Source organism: Gymnogyps californianus, chromosome 1, assembly GCF_018139145.2.
Source record: "Gymnogyps californianus isolate 813 chromosome 1, ASM1813914v2, whole genome shotgun sequence".
NCBI classification, from domain to species: domain Eukaryota; kingdom Metazoa; phylum Chordata; class Aves; order Accipitriformes; family Cathartidae; genus Gymnogyps; species Gymnogyps californianus.
In genome coordinates this window covers 146,486,982-146,503,995 of record NC_059471.1, presented here as the reverse complement: position 1 = coordinate 146,503,995, position 17,014 = coordinate 146,486,982, and the positions used below count along the sequence as shown (strand labels likewise).

General features: G+C 35.6%; 1 protein-coding gene across 1 annotated transcript in view; it reads left to right on the top strand.

Moving 5' to 3' along the window:
* Nucleotides 1–16,261, top strand: part of AEBP2 (AE binding protein 2) — a 53,827-nt gene extending 37,566 nt beyond the window's left edge. Inside the window, exons 5-9 of the mRNA XM_050913340.1 lie at nucleotides 726–850; nucleotides 8,328–8,395; nucleotides 12,445–12,558; nucleotides 12,821–12,887; nucleotides 14,186–16,261. Coding sequence (XP_050769297.1) covers nucleotides 726–850; nucleotides 8,328–8,395; nucleotides 12,445–12,558; nucleotides 12,821–12,875 — 362 coding nt within the window. The 3' untranslated portion in view covers nucleotides 12,876–12,887; nucleotides 14,186–16,261. The remainder of the gene's footprint in view (nucleotides 1–725; nucleotides 851–8,327; nucleotides 8,396–12,444; nucleotides 12,559–12,820; nucleotides 12,888–14,185) is intronic.
* The last annotated feature ends 753 nt before the right edge of the window (nucleotides 16,262–17,014 follow it).

Genomic DNA, 17,014 nt, shown 5'->3' with positions numbered 1-17,014 from the left:
TTGTTGATCTCTTTGCAGCACCCCAGTATTCACTGGAAATAGCTGGGTTTTTTAGTGATTATAAATTAGATCAGACTAGATTGTTTTTAATAAAGTTAAGAAATAAGGTATCGGTATAATTCTGCTTTTAAGATGTTGATTGTATGCACTATCCTGTTTTGAAGTACTTTAATACTATTTTTTAAACAGTCACAGTGGTAATATTGGAACTATTGACTGTGCTGTAAGGGTGACTTGGCCAGTTAAGTTCCTGTAAACATCACAACCTAACTGGGCTGTTTTTGCATTAAATTAGAACTCACATTTATTAATGAATTCTGGGTTTAGTTTCTTTGTACTGGGACTTTTTTTAAGAGATGACAGCAATGGGTGTTCCCAGAGGTACTCAGCAAAATTAATGAATTCTTAATTTTGAAGATTAAGAAAGAACAGAATTCACTTGAAACTTAAAAAAAAAAAAAGAGTGAGTGTAATTCAGTTTGTCAAAATAGCTTTCGTCTACAAGGAGTATGTTTTGACCAAACTTAAATGAATTGTGCTCCTCTTGGAGTCATTTCTTCCTCTCAGTTAAATTAATGTTTACAACTCTTTGACAAGGTAGTGCTACTGCCATAGTGATAAATGATTTACTAATGACACTTCAGACTTATTTACATGCTTGAATGTGTTTGAATGCTTTCAGTGTGTTGAACACTAAGGGTCTCTTTTTTCCTTTTTTTTTCTAGCAAGACCTCATGACTTCTTTGATGCGCAAACACTGGATGCTATAAGACATCGAGCCATCTGCTTTAACCTCTCAGCACATATAGAAAGTTTAGGAAAAGGCCACAGTGTTGTATTTCATAGTACTGTAAGTATATATATTTTGCATTCTATTTGTTTACCTATGTGTCTGAAAAATCTAATACTTCAGAAAGATTTCTGTTTTCCTCTTACTGCTGTCGGCATTTAATCAGAAATAAGTAATAGTGGGTATTTTACATTGTTGATTTGTCCATTTCTATTAGTAAATTAACTTTTTAGAAGTAGTGTTAGTAGTTGTTCTAGCTCACAAACTGAATAGCTTGCAACATTTCCTGTCTGATACATTTGGGGAAATACCTAACAGCAGGTATGTGTTGCAGAAAAATTTGGTTATATCTTCTAAATAAGAATGCAATTCAGATGGCATTTCCATAGTCGTGAGTGACAGTGCTAATTTATCACAAGCAGTATTGTGAGGGTAATTGTATAATTGAATATTTAAAGATGCTGATCTGAAATTTGTGTTTATTCCTTTTTTTTCAGTTTAAAAGATATAATCCTGAATAAATGTATTGTTGTCCCCCTCTTTTTTTTCCTGTTCTTTTAATAAACTTACCACCCAAATGTCAGTGAATTGCTAGAAGGAGGCAAGTACCAGGTGGGGAATGGCCCTTTAGTCCTGTTTCCATATCATATTCTGTTAATTTCACTTGTGTTTAGATAGGCTAGGCATCAGTATTAATTTAGAAAAGTTCAAAACGGGGGAAAAGTACTGCATTGGGGTGTTGGGATCAGAAGTTCAAAAAGCAGTATAAGGTTTTCTCAACCAAAATGGGAGATATGGACATATAAAAGATAGAGACTCAGCTGAAGAAAAGAATTAAGAGATGGGACAAAATGAGGAGGGGTGCTTTGTAAATTGGCAGACTAGTGCAACATGAACTGCAGTCAAAGGAAAGAATGCTGACTGCTGTGTCTTCAGCTATGGCTTAACCTTAACACATGATTCAAACTATTGAACTGTCAGTCTCTTTCCATAAATAAAAGATGATTTTATGTGCATGAAACTTACTTCGTCCTGTTCTACAAGACTGATGATTGTTACAAATATCTGTGGCCTGTATTAGAAATTTTTCCCAAATGACTACTCCTGAACTTTATGTGCATTGAGCACCAGCTGCAAGTGGAGATTTGCAGGTGGCTTAGCTGTTACTGTATTTAAATCTCATTCTAGTTTTCCTGGCCAACATGGATTTTACAATGCTGCAAGAAAAGCAGATTCTCATCCAATTCACAGCTTGCTTTAATCTGAAAGGTTATCCAGACAGAATACTCGGTTGTGAAAGCTCACCTCTGGCTATTGGAATAATTCATAAGGAGATGGAATTAGAGGGAGGAATGCGCTCTAAAACTGCTTCAAATTAACTTTGAGGAAGTGGTGAAAATCCTTTTTTCTTATCCATGCATGCGTCACTTGAGATGGTAGGGGGTTGATTAGATCTGAAATTGCTTAGACCTCAGTTGTGGGAGAGGTTGTACCAGTGGAAGAACTGTTCTAAGATTCCAGCCCTATGCTGCACTTTGCTACCCTGTTTTAGTGTGCTGCTGCAGTTGTGTGGGCTTGTGCTGGACATCAGCTATATTGATGAGAAGACTCAGCCTACAATCTGCTTTAAAAAGAAAAGGTAGAATAGAAGCAGTCTTGTGGATGTACACTGTTACACTGAGCTAATGGTCACCTCAGATGCAAACACGTTTTGCATAGCTTATAATCATTAGGACATTGAATTTGAATGGTGACTGGCTAAATAGCGTAATAGGGTTTGTGTGGTCCACCTTCAGATGAAGAAAAAAATGTGTAATTACCAGGGGCATCAATTTGAAAGGTGAAAAATATGAAGATAAAATTGTCTTGCTGTCTGAAAACTGACGTAAATGATGTAGGTTTATTCTTTTTATGCAGCATAAGAATAATGTCAGCACAATGCAGTATTTTACAGGATGGATATCCTAGTGAAAAATCTACTAATGTGAAGAATTTCTAAGCAGTCACTGTAGATACGTTTCATATCCTATGAAAAGGCACTTATTATATATATATTTTTTTTAAACCCATCCTTTTCTTTATAGATATGGAAAGCTGTAGAATGCAGTTATCAATAAAGCCTTTTTGAAGAAATGTTTTTTGCCATCCAGAGTTCACCTTTGACTTCATTATGAATTTTTTTTTTCTGCTTAGTTTTTTTTTTAATTGGAGTCAAATTCTTGGTACTTTGATTGTCTGAATTGCCAGATGGAAAAAGTCAAGCATTTCCATTTAACCTAAAGAGCAGATATTACACTGATTAAAAAATGCAGCTTGTAGGTTACACTGTCCTCCGCGCCCCCCCCTCCAGCTTTTTTAAATGGCTAGAATTAATTCTCTAAAATATTTGAATACTAAAGTGTTCTTCACTGTTTTTAGCTTTTTTAGATATTTTGTTCAGTGATCACATGTATTGATACGAGTTCCATGTGTTTTGAAGTCTTAAAACTTTGAAAAACAGTAAGTGAATACAGTAAGATACATACCAATTTATAGGGTGAAATTTTTTTCTTTTTCCAGAAGAGGTCAGCAGAACTCCGTTTCTGATTCGAGACAACTTTGATGCATGTTTCCTTCACAGAGATAAATTAAAATTAAATTTCGCTTTTGTTTCTGGAACAGTGCATGATATTTAGAGACTATAGTAAGAGGTTTTTTTTCAAATAAAGCTGTATTGACCATACATCTACTGGCTGAATTATATTTTATAATGAAAAACTTAAATGGACTTAAGTTCTTTACAAAACAATTTTAAGTCTTCAGAGCATCATTATTACAAACATGCTAGATTTCTTCCATTTCAGGTGCAACTTTTGCAGACTTGACCATAAAGCTCTGATTACTAGTGTCAAAATAGCAAATCATTTTGTCAATTGCTTTTTTGCAGAATTTTTGCCATTTTGCATTTGTCTGTGTCATAGCTGTGTCTCTGACTCTAGCCTGCCTAGGATATGGTAAAATTTTCATTGCACTAATTGCGATAAAAGTGGATACTTTTTATACCTTTTATAAAAAGAACTTTAATTTTGACAATTTCAAAATATATGTGGGAAAAAGCAATGGCAGCTGTAGATGCCAGATTTCTGTTGTCTCCTGACAGAAAGCTAACATACTACTTTAATATTAAACAAAAATAGGCTTGTTCCATATATGGAGAGAGGATCTGTCATCCCAGTCAAAACCAAGTGAATTGCTCAGATTTTGTGTATTGATTATGTAGTAGGGACAAGATAAGCCAGTGATATGGGGAAAAAGTCTGCAAAAATCACATTGGATACAAATATAACTCTCTGTGAGAGCATCCTGGCTATAACTTTCATAGCTTTCATGTATTGTATATGATTAACTTTTTGTTATGAAAAATTATTGTTTTTATTTTCTACTGCTAAAAGTTACTTTCTCCTATTAAACGTGTGTGTGTGTGTGGGTGTGTGTGTGTGTGTGTGAAAGCTGGTTCAAGCCCTTAGTTTAGCACTGATTGCTTGAAGATGTTACCAGGGCGCTAGAATAAGAGAATGATACTTGCAGTGGTATAATTCAGGCAGTACTTGAATTGCCGTAAATTTTGTACCCTGAATCTCTCTTACATATCCTTCTCTTAATTTTTTGAGTTTTTACAAACATCTCTGTTTTCAGTGTGGTGATGGTAAGACAGCAGAGTCCTAAATCTTGTACTGTATGTTCCCAAAAACAAGAAATTGTTAATGTCAGAGTTTGTCTGTACTTTTTTTTTTCCTGTTGGAGAATGCAGATGATATTGGGTGGTTCTCACCGAGATCTATGAGGTTCTGGAATCACCGTGTATTACACTGTAAATCCCCGCAGAAGCAGGGCTATTGATCATGTGATAGAGGGACAACAACCCTGGCTTTAACTAGTACTTAGATGATATATGCATCTGTGATGTGTATTTTGTATGGTTTTCTAGTTCATATTCTTCAAGTTTTAGATAGGATGAAGAACAGTTTGTGGAGAATAACGTCTTTCTTCTAACTCAGGTGTAGCTACTTTACTGTGTCCAAATACTAACATTTTAAAATGTCACCTGTAAAATTTTCAGTATGTAATATCCATGATGCTTGCATTACATGAGAAAACATATGTGTCTCCTTAAAACTTGAAGGTTAATTTGAGAATGAACTGGACTGTACAAGAAAACATATAGTTTTGAATGAGAAAGCTGATGAGAACTGAGTTTTATTGGCCCTGTAAAGTGAGCTTTGACTTATCTTTATTTGGTTCCAGGCACAGGTGCTCCAGTCTACAGCAAAGAAACTGAGTTTGCAGAAGCAGCAGCTGGGTTCTGGGCAAAGACTAAAACTTAAAGTTGGAAGGGATTGGAGGAGTGCTTTCTAAATCTTTATTTAAAAAGAAGTCAGGGTTTTCATCCCTGCTCCATACTTAGCAAAAGGACGTATCCTGTCGTGGGTATAGCTTGAGACTTATGAGGAAAAGTCTTAGCAAAGTTTCGCATGCCTAAATTAAAGAACCTTATAGTATTCTTTGATACAAAAGTCAATTAAACTTTGCCTAATTTGCAAAGATTACTAAAAAAAGGATTTTTACTGTCGTTTATCTACGGTATCCCATTAAGACATCCTATTGCAGTTCTTGCAGGGAGCATTCCTTCAATTTATCTTGAGTAACCTGATATCAAAAGCATATTTTCTCACTCTGTCTTCCAGTCCCATTTCCAGATGAATTGTGAATACATATTAAATAAGAGCTAACTAATGGGAACAACCTCCTTTTGGAAGAACTGTGCGTTACTGTACTTCATTTATTGCTTCTCTAACCTTAGTCCATTGGATGGCCTTTTCCATATCTCATGACAACTTGATTTAAAACCTTTTAGTGTGAGACTTCAATATTTTTAGAAACTCAGTATCTCGAACACTGTGGTGGCTTGACCTTGGCTGGATACCAGGCCCCCACCAAGCTGCTCTGTCAATCCCCTCCTCAGCTGAACAGGGGAGAGAAAATATAGCGAAAGGCTCATGGGTCAAGATAAGGCCAGGGAGAGATCATTCACCAGTTACCATCACGGGCAAAACAGACTCGGCTCAGGGAAATTAATTTAATTTATTGCCAACCAAATCAGAGTAGGGTAATAAGAAATAAAACCAAATCTTAAAACACCTTCCCGCCACCCCTCCCTTCTTCCTGGGCTCAACTTTACTCCTGATTTCTCTACTTCCTTCCTGCTGGACAGCTCAGGGGAACGGGGAATGGGGGTTGCAGTCAGTTCATCACACGGTGTTTCTGCTGCTCCTTCCTCCTCAGGGGGAGGGCTCCTCGCGCTCTTCCCCTGCTCCAGCGTGGGGTCCCTCGCATGGGAGACAGTCTTCCACGAACTTCTCCAACGTGAGCCCCTCCCATGGACTGCAGTTCTTCACAAACTGCTCCAGCGTGGGTCTCCCACGGGGTCACAAGTCCTGCCAGCAAACCTGCTCCAGCGTGGGCTCCTCTCTCCACGGGCCACAGGTCCTGCCAGGAGCCTGCTCCAGCGTGGGCTTCCCACAGGGTCACAGCCTCCTTCGGGCATCCACCTGCTCCGAAGTGGGGTCCTCTGTGGGCTGCAGGTGGATATCTGCTCCACTGTTAACCTCCATGGGCTGCAGGGGGACAGCCTGCCTCACCATGGTCTTCACCACGGGCTGCAGGGGAATCTCTGCTCCGGTGCCTGGAGCACCTCCTCCCCCTCCTCCTTCACTGACCTTGGTGTCTGCAGAGTTGTTTTTCCTTACATATTCTCACTCCTCTTGTCCAGCTGATGTTGCACAGCAATTTTTCCCCTTCTTAAATATGTTATCCCAGAGGCGCTACCATCACTGATGGGCTGGGTCTTGGCCAGTGCGGGTCCGTGTTGGCCGGCTGGCATTGGGTCTATCGGACATAGGGGAAGCTTCTAGCAACTTCTCACAGAAGCCACCCCTGTAGCCCCCCTGCTACCAAAACCTTGCCATGCAAACCCAATACTCCCGTTCTCATCTACAAGCATATTGATACCTTCAGATGTCTCGTATATATCTGTATTAATAATCTGGCTGCTAGATCCATGAACACTTCTCTGTGCATCATTTTTGTTTCGAGGATCACTGTGTAGTTGTAAAAATAAAACTTTAAACAAATTTGTGAATTCCTTGAAATGTCATGACTAAGTTTAATTTACCATGATATTCAGTTGTGGGAAATTACTTTGGTTGATGCAGATTATGGACTTCAGTATTTAAGTTCCCTATGCTACATTTTTAGTTTAGCCTTTTTCATAAAGATCACTTGCCACCCTTCTGTGTTTCTGTGCTTTAAAGGTTCTCTAGTAAACTTTTTGGAGTTTACAGTATCTGCAGTGGCTGTATATAGAATCTTTCAAAGATTTAATAAGCATTTTATGCTCAGAGGTGCAGAAGGTGGGAGAATTGGTGTTTGAAGCAAATAAGAAAGTCTGTATGAAGTATTGTGACGTGTAGTAAAGGAGAAGCTGAGGGTGTATCAGTAGAAGCGGAAGCAAATGGCTTTTCCCTGTTTTTCTGGATGCTGTCAATTTTTGGGATACCTTTTGACTGCTGATGTTAAAGTATAATTTGTACCTGAATGAGCAGATTTCTTTTTGTACTTTCTGTGTGTGTATTTCTAACTTTATCTTGGCTAAAGGTGGGAGTCTAGCTTCAGGGTCCTGCACCTAAAAACTATTCTCTGTGAGAGTATCTTATGTGCTGGTCTCCTCTGAGTTAGTACGAGAAACTATGAGAAAGGAGTTCTCGCTTCTTGTCTGGGACCTTACCAGTGGAGTGCATATGTTCTTCTTAAAGTCTGTCAATTGTCAACAGGTCTTTGACATGTCATTTGATTTGTCATTCATATAACAATAGTAGCAAGTGTACTTTTTACAGTGTTAAGGGTCCCCATTATGTATGCGTTAAACAATCTCTGTAAGCCTGTGAGTTCTTCCAAGTAGCCTTTGCCATTGCCTCATTCAATGCTTGGTTTAGGTATTGAAGAGGAATGAGTAAAGGTTACTTAGGAAGTTACACATACGATGTGTCCAGATGTTAAAGCATTTGTGAGAGAAGATTTTATTTTTATGCCATGCTGTAATTAAACTATAAGCTGCATCAGTTTCTCACGTCTTCTGTAGATGTCTTGTGGAACAGCATGAGCATATTTGTAGAGGAATGTATGTTCTTCAAAGCTTTTGGAGTAGCTGCCTAAAAATTTGAACTATTTTAAAAGAAAGAATACTACTTAGGATGCATTTTATTTTTTTCTTTTTCCAGGGACCACTCAGTAGACAAATGTTAAATGAAAATATTAAACCTTGCCAAGAATGGCTTGAGTAGTGATATGTATATTCTATCTATATATAGAATTAATACAACTTTCAAAGAGTAAAACAGTTTGCCTTTTATGAAAGTCCAGTTGAACATGAAGAACAACAAGTTTTGAGCAAAAAATCTGCAGATCTGGTTTTAATTATGATTTATGTAATTATTATCAGGTAATAGCTAAAAGAAAAGAAGATTCTGGAAAAATAAAACTCTTGCTTCATTGGACACCAGAGGACATGTGAGTATATTGCTAGTGATATGATACAGGATTTAAATGGGGAAGGATTTACAGTGGGGGTAAATGAACTGTCAGTCACTAAATTATGTTATGCCTTTGAATATTTAAATTAAAGTTCATGTTTTAAAAAATGCTTTTAAAAAAGTAATTTAGAAGTTTAAAAAATAATAAGTAATGCTTGAATTGATTTTTTACTTTAGCTTTCAAGTCTTTAGACTCTGATACCAGTGCAGGTAAATTTGAAGCTGTATTTTTGATGCATTTTGTCACTGTGGGTATTAATAACAAGGTCCTCTAATTATTGAATGGGGAGTTCAGGTTGGTTTTCCCAACCATATACATAAGGAAATTTATCACTGAGACAACTTAGTTTTACCCACTGATTCATCATGATCCTAAAATACTTTTAGGTACTGAAGCATGTACAATCATCAGTGTAACAGTAGAACTACAGGAATCTTCGCCTAGGTGCCACAATTTAACAGTATAATAACTACAGTTGGCCCTTTAAGGTATCCATCTTATATTGCTGCTTCTTTGGATTCTCCCACTGAAGCTTGGAATAATCTTCCAACGTGTTTGACTGCTTTTTTCTCTTGGTTATTCAAAGTTCTGCCTTGTTCCAAATGAGTAGCCTTGTATGTAATGCAGGACGAAGGTACTGCCCTCGGGTAGGCTTGGGACATATGAAGTAGTAAGTGTACTTCAGAAATAATTTATGTACTACTTTGAAATAGCTGATATCTCATCTCTTTCTTTTGACACAGAAAAGAACTTATATGTAAATATTTTGATCTTAATTATATGGAAAAGTAGAATAAATGTTTGGTTTCCACTATGCTGTAGGAGAGCAGTAGGCAGAGTAGTTTTAGGAGAGGCAGTAGCTGTATGCTTCATTTTCCACAAGTTTGAAGGCGATTAACTACTTTTCCTTTTAAAGGTAAGAGTAATTATAATAGAGTTTATTTCTTGGATCCATACTCGTGCTTACTGATTCCTGGATCCGTAGTCCTGCATACAGATGAAGTTACGGAGACATTTAGTTCGCACTAAGATGAATAGCTGCATAATTAGGTAGGACATGCAGGTTTGGATGCTCTTTCTTAAAATGAACTTCAGTTTTACCAGGAAGATATCTCTAAATTGGTGGAATTCATTAGGTAAGGATATCTAAGTTTCAGATGAAATAGTCATAGTTCATGCAATTAACTTCTAGAACAAGGGGATCGTTTAGATTCAGTGCTGCTTTTAAGTGATTGAGTGGGATGGTGATGCAAAGCCTTAGCATAACAGAAATTTACCTTTGCTTTGGTGAAGTGATTTAAATTACTAAGTTTTGTACTGTGCCAAATTAGTCATGTGCAGTAGTGTGAACTTGGCAGTGTGAATCTAGTATAACTTTTATTTGCAGAGGACTAGGGTTGCCGATAAGTTATCGGCAGCAATGTTTGGCATTTTGGTGCAATTTTAAAGTGTCTGTAGCTTTTGCTGCTTACTGCAGCACTCGTAGACTGCAAGTTTCAATTCAACTTGGGAGAGAATAACTAAAATGTTATAGTAGCAAGTGCAGTGTTTTGCTTCCTTTTAGGACAGCTGGTATACTGTATGTAACAGCATTCTAAAATTATTCTTATTAAAATATTACAGATAAAGACAGTTAATTGCTTTTTAAGATAAAAAGCATTAAAAAAGCATATAACACTCTGGGGACATGAAAAGTAAATTTAAAAAGTCAGAGTACTTTTTTCCTAATACAGAGTCGAATGAGGTTTTTGCTGATGCAGATGAATACAATATTGGAATCTCTGCATTGGAGAAGACAAGTTATTCAGTAATGTTAAGACATCCCCAATAGAATGTAGATTTGGTTGGTCAGGTCAAAGGAATAATGTGTTTTATATTTATATTTCTTGCATCTTGGTTGGGTTAGGTAGAGGCTATATTTCCTGCACTGAATGATGGAGTTTTGAATTATTGAGTATTCAGTAGATTCAGTTTCATCTTGATTATTACAGTTAAGAACAGCAAATGCAAGGTATCATGGCTCATGTCATCCGTCTTACACAGTGAATGTACTCACATCTTAGAAAAGTTGAATGCAGTCATGATGATTACTTTCCGTTGTGCTGAGCTGTTCATCAGCCTTTCAGATGGAGCTAGTAATAATGATTTAACTTTTTCTACTCTGAGTCATCTTGAGAAACTGTTAAACTGCTCCAGGTTATCTGTACATTAAGTATTTTTTCAGGAAAAGTAAAGAGTAGTCTTTAACTCGTTTCCTATACAAGAGAGAAGTAACTTTAAACATTTTTGTTAGAGCAGGAGTTTATTCTTTGTGCCAGTTCTTCTTAGCTTACTGAGTTGTTGTCAGTGTGAAATATGTATATTTCAAATAGTCTTTGCATGTGAAAAGTTATCTTATTTGCTGTCTGTATTGTTTTGCATCTTCAGCATATAGCTTCCACTAAAAATGTCTTCCAAATGTTGCTTGTCAAAAAACTGCTTTTGGCTTTATTTAAAAAAAAAAAAAAATTCTTAGGATGTTTTTCACCTTTGATGATCCATATGAAACCTTAGTAGATATATGGATTGCCTCCTAGGTGGTTCCCCGCCCCCCCCCTTTTTTTCTTTTTTCTTCTGCCTTCATCTGAAAAGGGAAAAGTACGAGTGGAGAAACTCCTTTTCCTACTGGGATAGAAGTTCTCTGTTTCATTTCATTTTTTGGATGCCTTACCCAAAAAATTGAAATGGAATTACGGCTAACTCATTGCTGAAAAACAGAGATTCAGTGTAATAATTTGCAAAAGCCTGTAGAATTGCATATAGCTTTGGTCAGAGAAAGAACTATTTCATTTAGATAGTCTTTAAATGTTGGGTTTCTCAATTTGAAACTTGTTTCAAAATGTTAGAATTCTTAATTACAAACTTAAACTTTTTTCTGCAACCTGAAATTAATTTTTGGCTCCTAGGTCATGTTAAAAAAGAGAGAGAAAAAAAATAAAGACTGTATGTGGGCTGAAAATAATCTCAGGGGCTGTTGGTTTTTGTTTTGGTTGTTTTTTCCTTTTTTCCTTCTGGGGGGTTGTTTTTTGGGGTTTTCTTGGGGTTCGCCCCCCCAGCAGTGGAAGCAAAATGGATCACTTGTTTGTTCTGCACACCCTTGGTCAATGCTAACTTTCGGAAGGGGGCAGGAAAGCGGGTTTTCAGTAAGACACTGATGACCTCTGCAAGCCCAGCGCCTCTCTTAACAATGTGTTACCTGAAAACCTCAGCAGGGCCTTAAAGACCCAGTGTGCTTTCAGTTAAAGAAGCAATAATGCAATAAGCCACTCTGAAGTAGGCATGTTTGGTTTCAAAGAATTGAAGTACAAAACGTAGATCAATTGTGTTTGGTATCTCCAGCCCTCTTCCCCAAGTTTCACTGCAAGTGGCACTGAAGCAACAATTCCCTTTAATGTGTAAAGACGAAGTTTTATTCCATCTCACAATGAGAACTGTTACATAGCCAAAATATTTTGTGGTGATTGCCTGGATTTCCTCAGAAGATAATCAAACTATTAACTTTAGCAAAGTTAGAGCATTTTGACATTGAAAGCTTTGAACTTGGAGCAAGCAAATTAGTGTAACTCGAAGCTCAGTGCCTGCAGTATATTCTGGCCTTTACTTTTTTGACAGCATCAAAGAATTTTATGCCCAGTAAAATAAAGTATTTTCAAAGATGTAGTTTTTTTTTCCTGCTACCCATTTTCACATTAAGTTGTTAAAATGGAGAATGTAGTGCCATTATCATTGTATGTTTGGTTTAGTATTCTTCTGGAATAATCTAAATTCTGGTTAGTATCTTTTTCACACTGAGAACTTGAAAAACTTGGAAGTATAAAGTGTAAAGACTGGCTCTTTTTTCCTCACTCCAGTGAAGATGCTTTTTAACCAGTGAAATGTGAAGATTACTTTAAAAACTTCATATGTACTAGTTTACCGCATAATTTTATGGTAAGAAAAACAGTTGATCTTTTTTGAATATTTTTATTTTATTTATTTATTCATAGTCTGCCTGATGTGTGGGTAAATGAAAGTGAGCGACATCAGTTAAAAACTAAAGTAGTTCATTTATCAAAACTACCAAAAGATACTGCCTTGCTTCTGGACCCGAACATATACAGGTAACGTCCTGATTTTGAAACTTTCTTTACTTAAATATAGTCTTAAGCCTCACTTAACTTCTTGACGTTGGAAAATCAGGATTGCTAATGCATTATACACCAGACCAGGGAGCCTCGATCCTGTCAGCGTCCAGGAGTTAAGTTTTGGGGTCTTAAGTTGTTTCAGAATTACTTAACTTCTTGAACTGAACTCTAGTTACTGAGAAACGGGGAATGTGTGTATTTACCAAGTGTATTTTACTTTTTTGTGCTTGGTGTACAGAAATTCTAGTAAAGGAGGTACATACAGTGGAATCCTGAAAGATCACTTCTGTTAAGATCACATACTGGTTTGTATACCAATTTTTTTAAAGTCCAAATTTATCTTTACATATTTTATATTCAACTGTAATACATGCAGTATTACCTTGAAATCTGTACTTGTATACAAGTACTGTTATTTTTTAATACAAGATTCTTTAGAGGGGGACAGAAGGGGACAGTACATGTTACTTGTCTTTAAGCTGCATTCACATTTGTGTTTTTAGGACTTCAGATTGGCTTCTAATCCATCTTGTTTCTAATAATTTCCTGATTTTTCCCCCCCCTCTTTAATAGTGTGCTCACATAATTGTCAGTACCCACAGTTCTGTGTGTGTACAGTTTTTAAAGGTAATCTGAAATGCTTAATTCACTCTTAAGTTTTTGAACGTCCAAAGATACATATTTATGGACTTATATTAAAAATACATGAAAATGGGTCGGGGAAGAAAAAAATTTTTTTCTGCCATAACAGAAGTTCAGTGTTCCTGTGTTTCTTCCTTAACATCCAGTGACCTAGTGTCTAAAGGAGTAACTAGAACACTAATGTGAGGTCTTGATATGCGATAAGCCTTTCAGTTCACCTTTAATATTCAGTGTATTTCACTAATCAAATAATGAAAACTTGGTTTACAATATGAAAATAAATCATCATACTATATCTGCTATCTTTGTAAATGTAAGTATTTAAAATACTTACTTTAGTGTATGAATTACTGATGTTAACAGTAAATCATAAAAATGTTATGAGGAAATTGGATTGTGTGTTTTAAAACTGTGTTTTATAATCTAATTTAGGTGTTAATCATCTTTATATTGATTACCTTTGCAGAACTTGATATATTAGTTTGATTTGAAAAGGAAAAAAATAACCTTTTAAAATAAAAATGTAATGATCTTTGGCATTAAGTCCTTGGAGAAAAATGAGCAACCCTTTCTGCCTCTCCCAAATAAAATTAAGGTCACCTCACATAAAGTTGTACTAGATTTTTAGCAGTATAGATCAGTGTGTGATTAAAAAGAGCTTTGGGACCTACTGTGGCAGATCAAAGAAATAAAGTTGAAGACCAAAACTTTGCAAGGGAAAAAAGTGGTTAAGGGAATTCAGTGACAGCTATTAATGTCATGCTAAAATGATGACTCCATAGAAAGTTTGAAATAATTATCTGAAATGTACGCTAATATGGCATCATCTAAAATGGCTTTCAGTTCTAATCAAATTAAATGACAGTAGATTTTGTATAGTCATGATTTCATAGTATACTCTAGCTGACTCAAATTTACATCTCAGGGTCTTTATGTAAAACTGTACTATCTTCTTTTACAGAACAATGCCCCAGAAGAGGTTGAAGAGGTAAAAACCAAGCAAGTGGGGACACCTGCAGTCTTAGTCACTGACAATGGATTTAGAAATAAAGTTGCACATTAGTCAAATCCCATCCTTTTTTTTTTTTTTTTAGATAAATATTTATGCTTAGTGTAAACATTCTGTGAATGAAGTTGATGCTTCCGTGGAATATATTAATATATTACTGTATATCCACATTTTCATGGAATGGTACAGTGGGAGACTGAGCAAACACTCTTCTGGCAACTTAGTGGAACAACTGAAAGGCTTTGCATGCTTGCTTCTTTAAGCTGCTTTTTTCTTTAGTGAATACAGTAGTTTATATTTGATGAAAAGAAAAAGTAACCATCACCATTTACTCGCAATTCCCAGGAGAACTGTTAGCAAGCTATTAGGCTTCTTGTCAATTTTAACTGAATATAACACATGCCAGACAATAAGACAGCTACCAAGGGATTATCCTGTTGCCCTTTGAGTATGGTGGATAGTAATCATTCGTCATTTGTAATCTCGTGTCCTTTTGCAGATCCCTAAAATATGTTGGATTATAATGTTTAAATAAATGTTGATGGAATGCTTGTCTTTTCCAATCAACTATGGATACATATAGTACGGTTTAAAGATGTTAAGAGTGTTGCAGTATGTCTGACCCCCTTTTCAGGAGTAGTATAGTATGTTAATGAGATCTGCTTTTATGTGATCCCTATCAATGGAAGGTTTTTGAAAAACCTCTACTTAAGCAGTTAGTGTTATTGGTGTTTTATTTACTTTTTTGACCCTTTAGGATCCCCATTCACTTGTAAAGTATACTTTTTTTATTTGGCCTAATGTTTTCTAGATGTAAAGAAAATGGTATTTTTTAAAAAAAAAATCTAGAAATTCAATCCTTTATGCACCAAAGTTGGCTTTGAAAAGGAAAGTAAAATCATTTTCTTGCTTAATAAGCAAGAAGCCATGGATTTTTTTAACTGACAAATAGAGATGTGTCTAACCTGTTAGTCTTTGTATGGAGACAAAAATGTTGCATATAGATAATAGGACATTGCTTGTAAATATTTCAGCAGATTTGTAATATATTTTTATATTATGAAATGTACTGTAGATGTTTTTCTAGAGGCATGAAAGTTAAAATGTATATATTACGGTAGAAATAATATTGAAGGATATTGTAATTCACTAGTGCTGCCAGAAGAATTGTTTAAAAAAAGCACCTTCCTTAACAATAAAAAAAAACTTCTTTTACATACCTAAGGGACTATATACTACTGTTTAATATCTGTTGTAAGAACAAAAATACATTGAACATCCTTCCCAGAAATCTTAGAGGGATGAATAGTACCCATAATTAATTCATGGCGCTCCTTTCTAATAGTGAACATGAAATTAGTTTTTTCCTTGCTATTGGAAGGAACTAATATGTAAAATTTGTATGGATATATGCAGTCAAACTGCAGAGTTAGTCCTCCTTGTTGGGGAGGAATTTACTACAGTGAAACTAATAACCAGCAGTTTTTACACTAAATTTTTATTAAATAGAATAAAACTTAAAGTAACCCTTTGGTTGCAGAAGTGAGCATATCCTAATATAATACAAATGCATTCTGCATTGGTACTGACACGAGAGTCTTGCTTAGCTCCAATGGGTTAAAAATGTTTCTTATATACACAAAAAAAAAATCTTATCAAACGAAATGAAGTGCAGATTAAAAGCACCACTAATATAAGATGTTCTGGAATGGTTGTTTAATAAGGGTATTATTCATAAAATCTGTAGTGATGTGACTTTATTTTTGAAAAAATGCAGTGTTTTGGTTTTTTTTTTGCTTGAGCACTTCACCTACTGCTTTTTCTGTACCTATAAAGTAATCCGTAATCTTTGTTTCTTTTTTGAATTTGTTATAAAATTGCCAAATAGAAGTGTTTCAGATATAGTTTGTATTTGTATTTTTTTAATTTTATTGCTTCATGAGTTTCTTGTAAGTCATTTATAATTGACAGATGATTGTAGACCTTGCCTGAGTATTTTTTCTAATAAAACAAAGCAAACAAACCTCATTAGCTTCAAAACTGTAAGATTTCAATGATGTTTTCAAAGATAAATATAAAAATGCCACTATCTCTATTTCCTCTGTGAGGAGTAACGCGCATACCTTTACAAAACGGGGAATTCATGGATTCAATTCATGTATTGTTCATATAAACTGTGACTTTTTTTTCTTGGGTTTGAGAAAAGTGTTATCTGATGTTCTCATGGTACAGCTTCTGCCTTGGAAGGAAAAATCAGGTTAAATTCAAAACATCTGTGAACAAATGGATACACTGGAATTAATTAAACTTTGCTTAGTAGTCAAAAGGTAAGTGGACTTTTGGCTGTTTTTTACCTTGAAGTTATCAAAGTGAATTGCTAAAACTATGCTTGAAAATTGTTTGTATTCTACAAACTATGTAATTACTTGGTGGTGGTTTATGTTTCAAATGACAGTCATGTCTCTCTAAAGCTCTGCTTCAGTTTTTGTGTGTGTCCCCAGATGACTTTCAGTTCTGTTAGAGTACCAGATACATGTAAATGGCATAGCGTGCTGGGAGGCATTGATCACTTTCTTCTGGAAAAAATCTTACTGCTCTTATTGTTATTCTTGAAAAGTGTTCATGAAATAATTGGCCCCTCCCCTTTTGAGTAGTTCCATGTGCTTGCTTTTGGGATGTAATGTGTAGAGGTTTTCTCCTGTCTTTCTCAAAACCATATTTTTTTAATAGATTTTCTAAATACCTACAGAATGCATTCCCTCCCAGTTGGAGTGTTTTTTG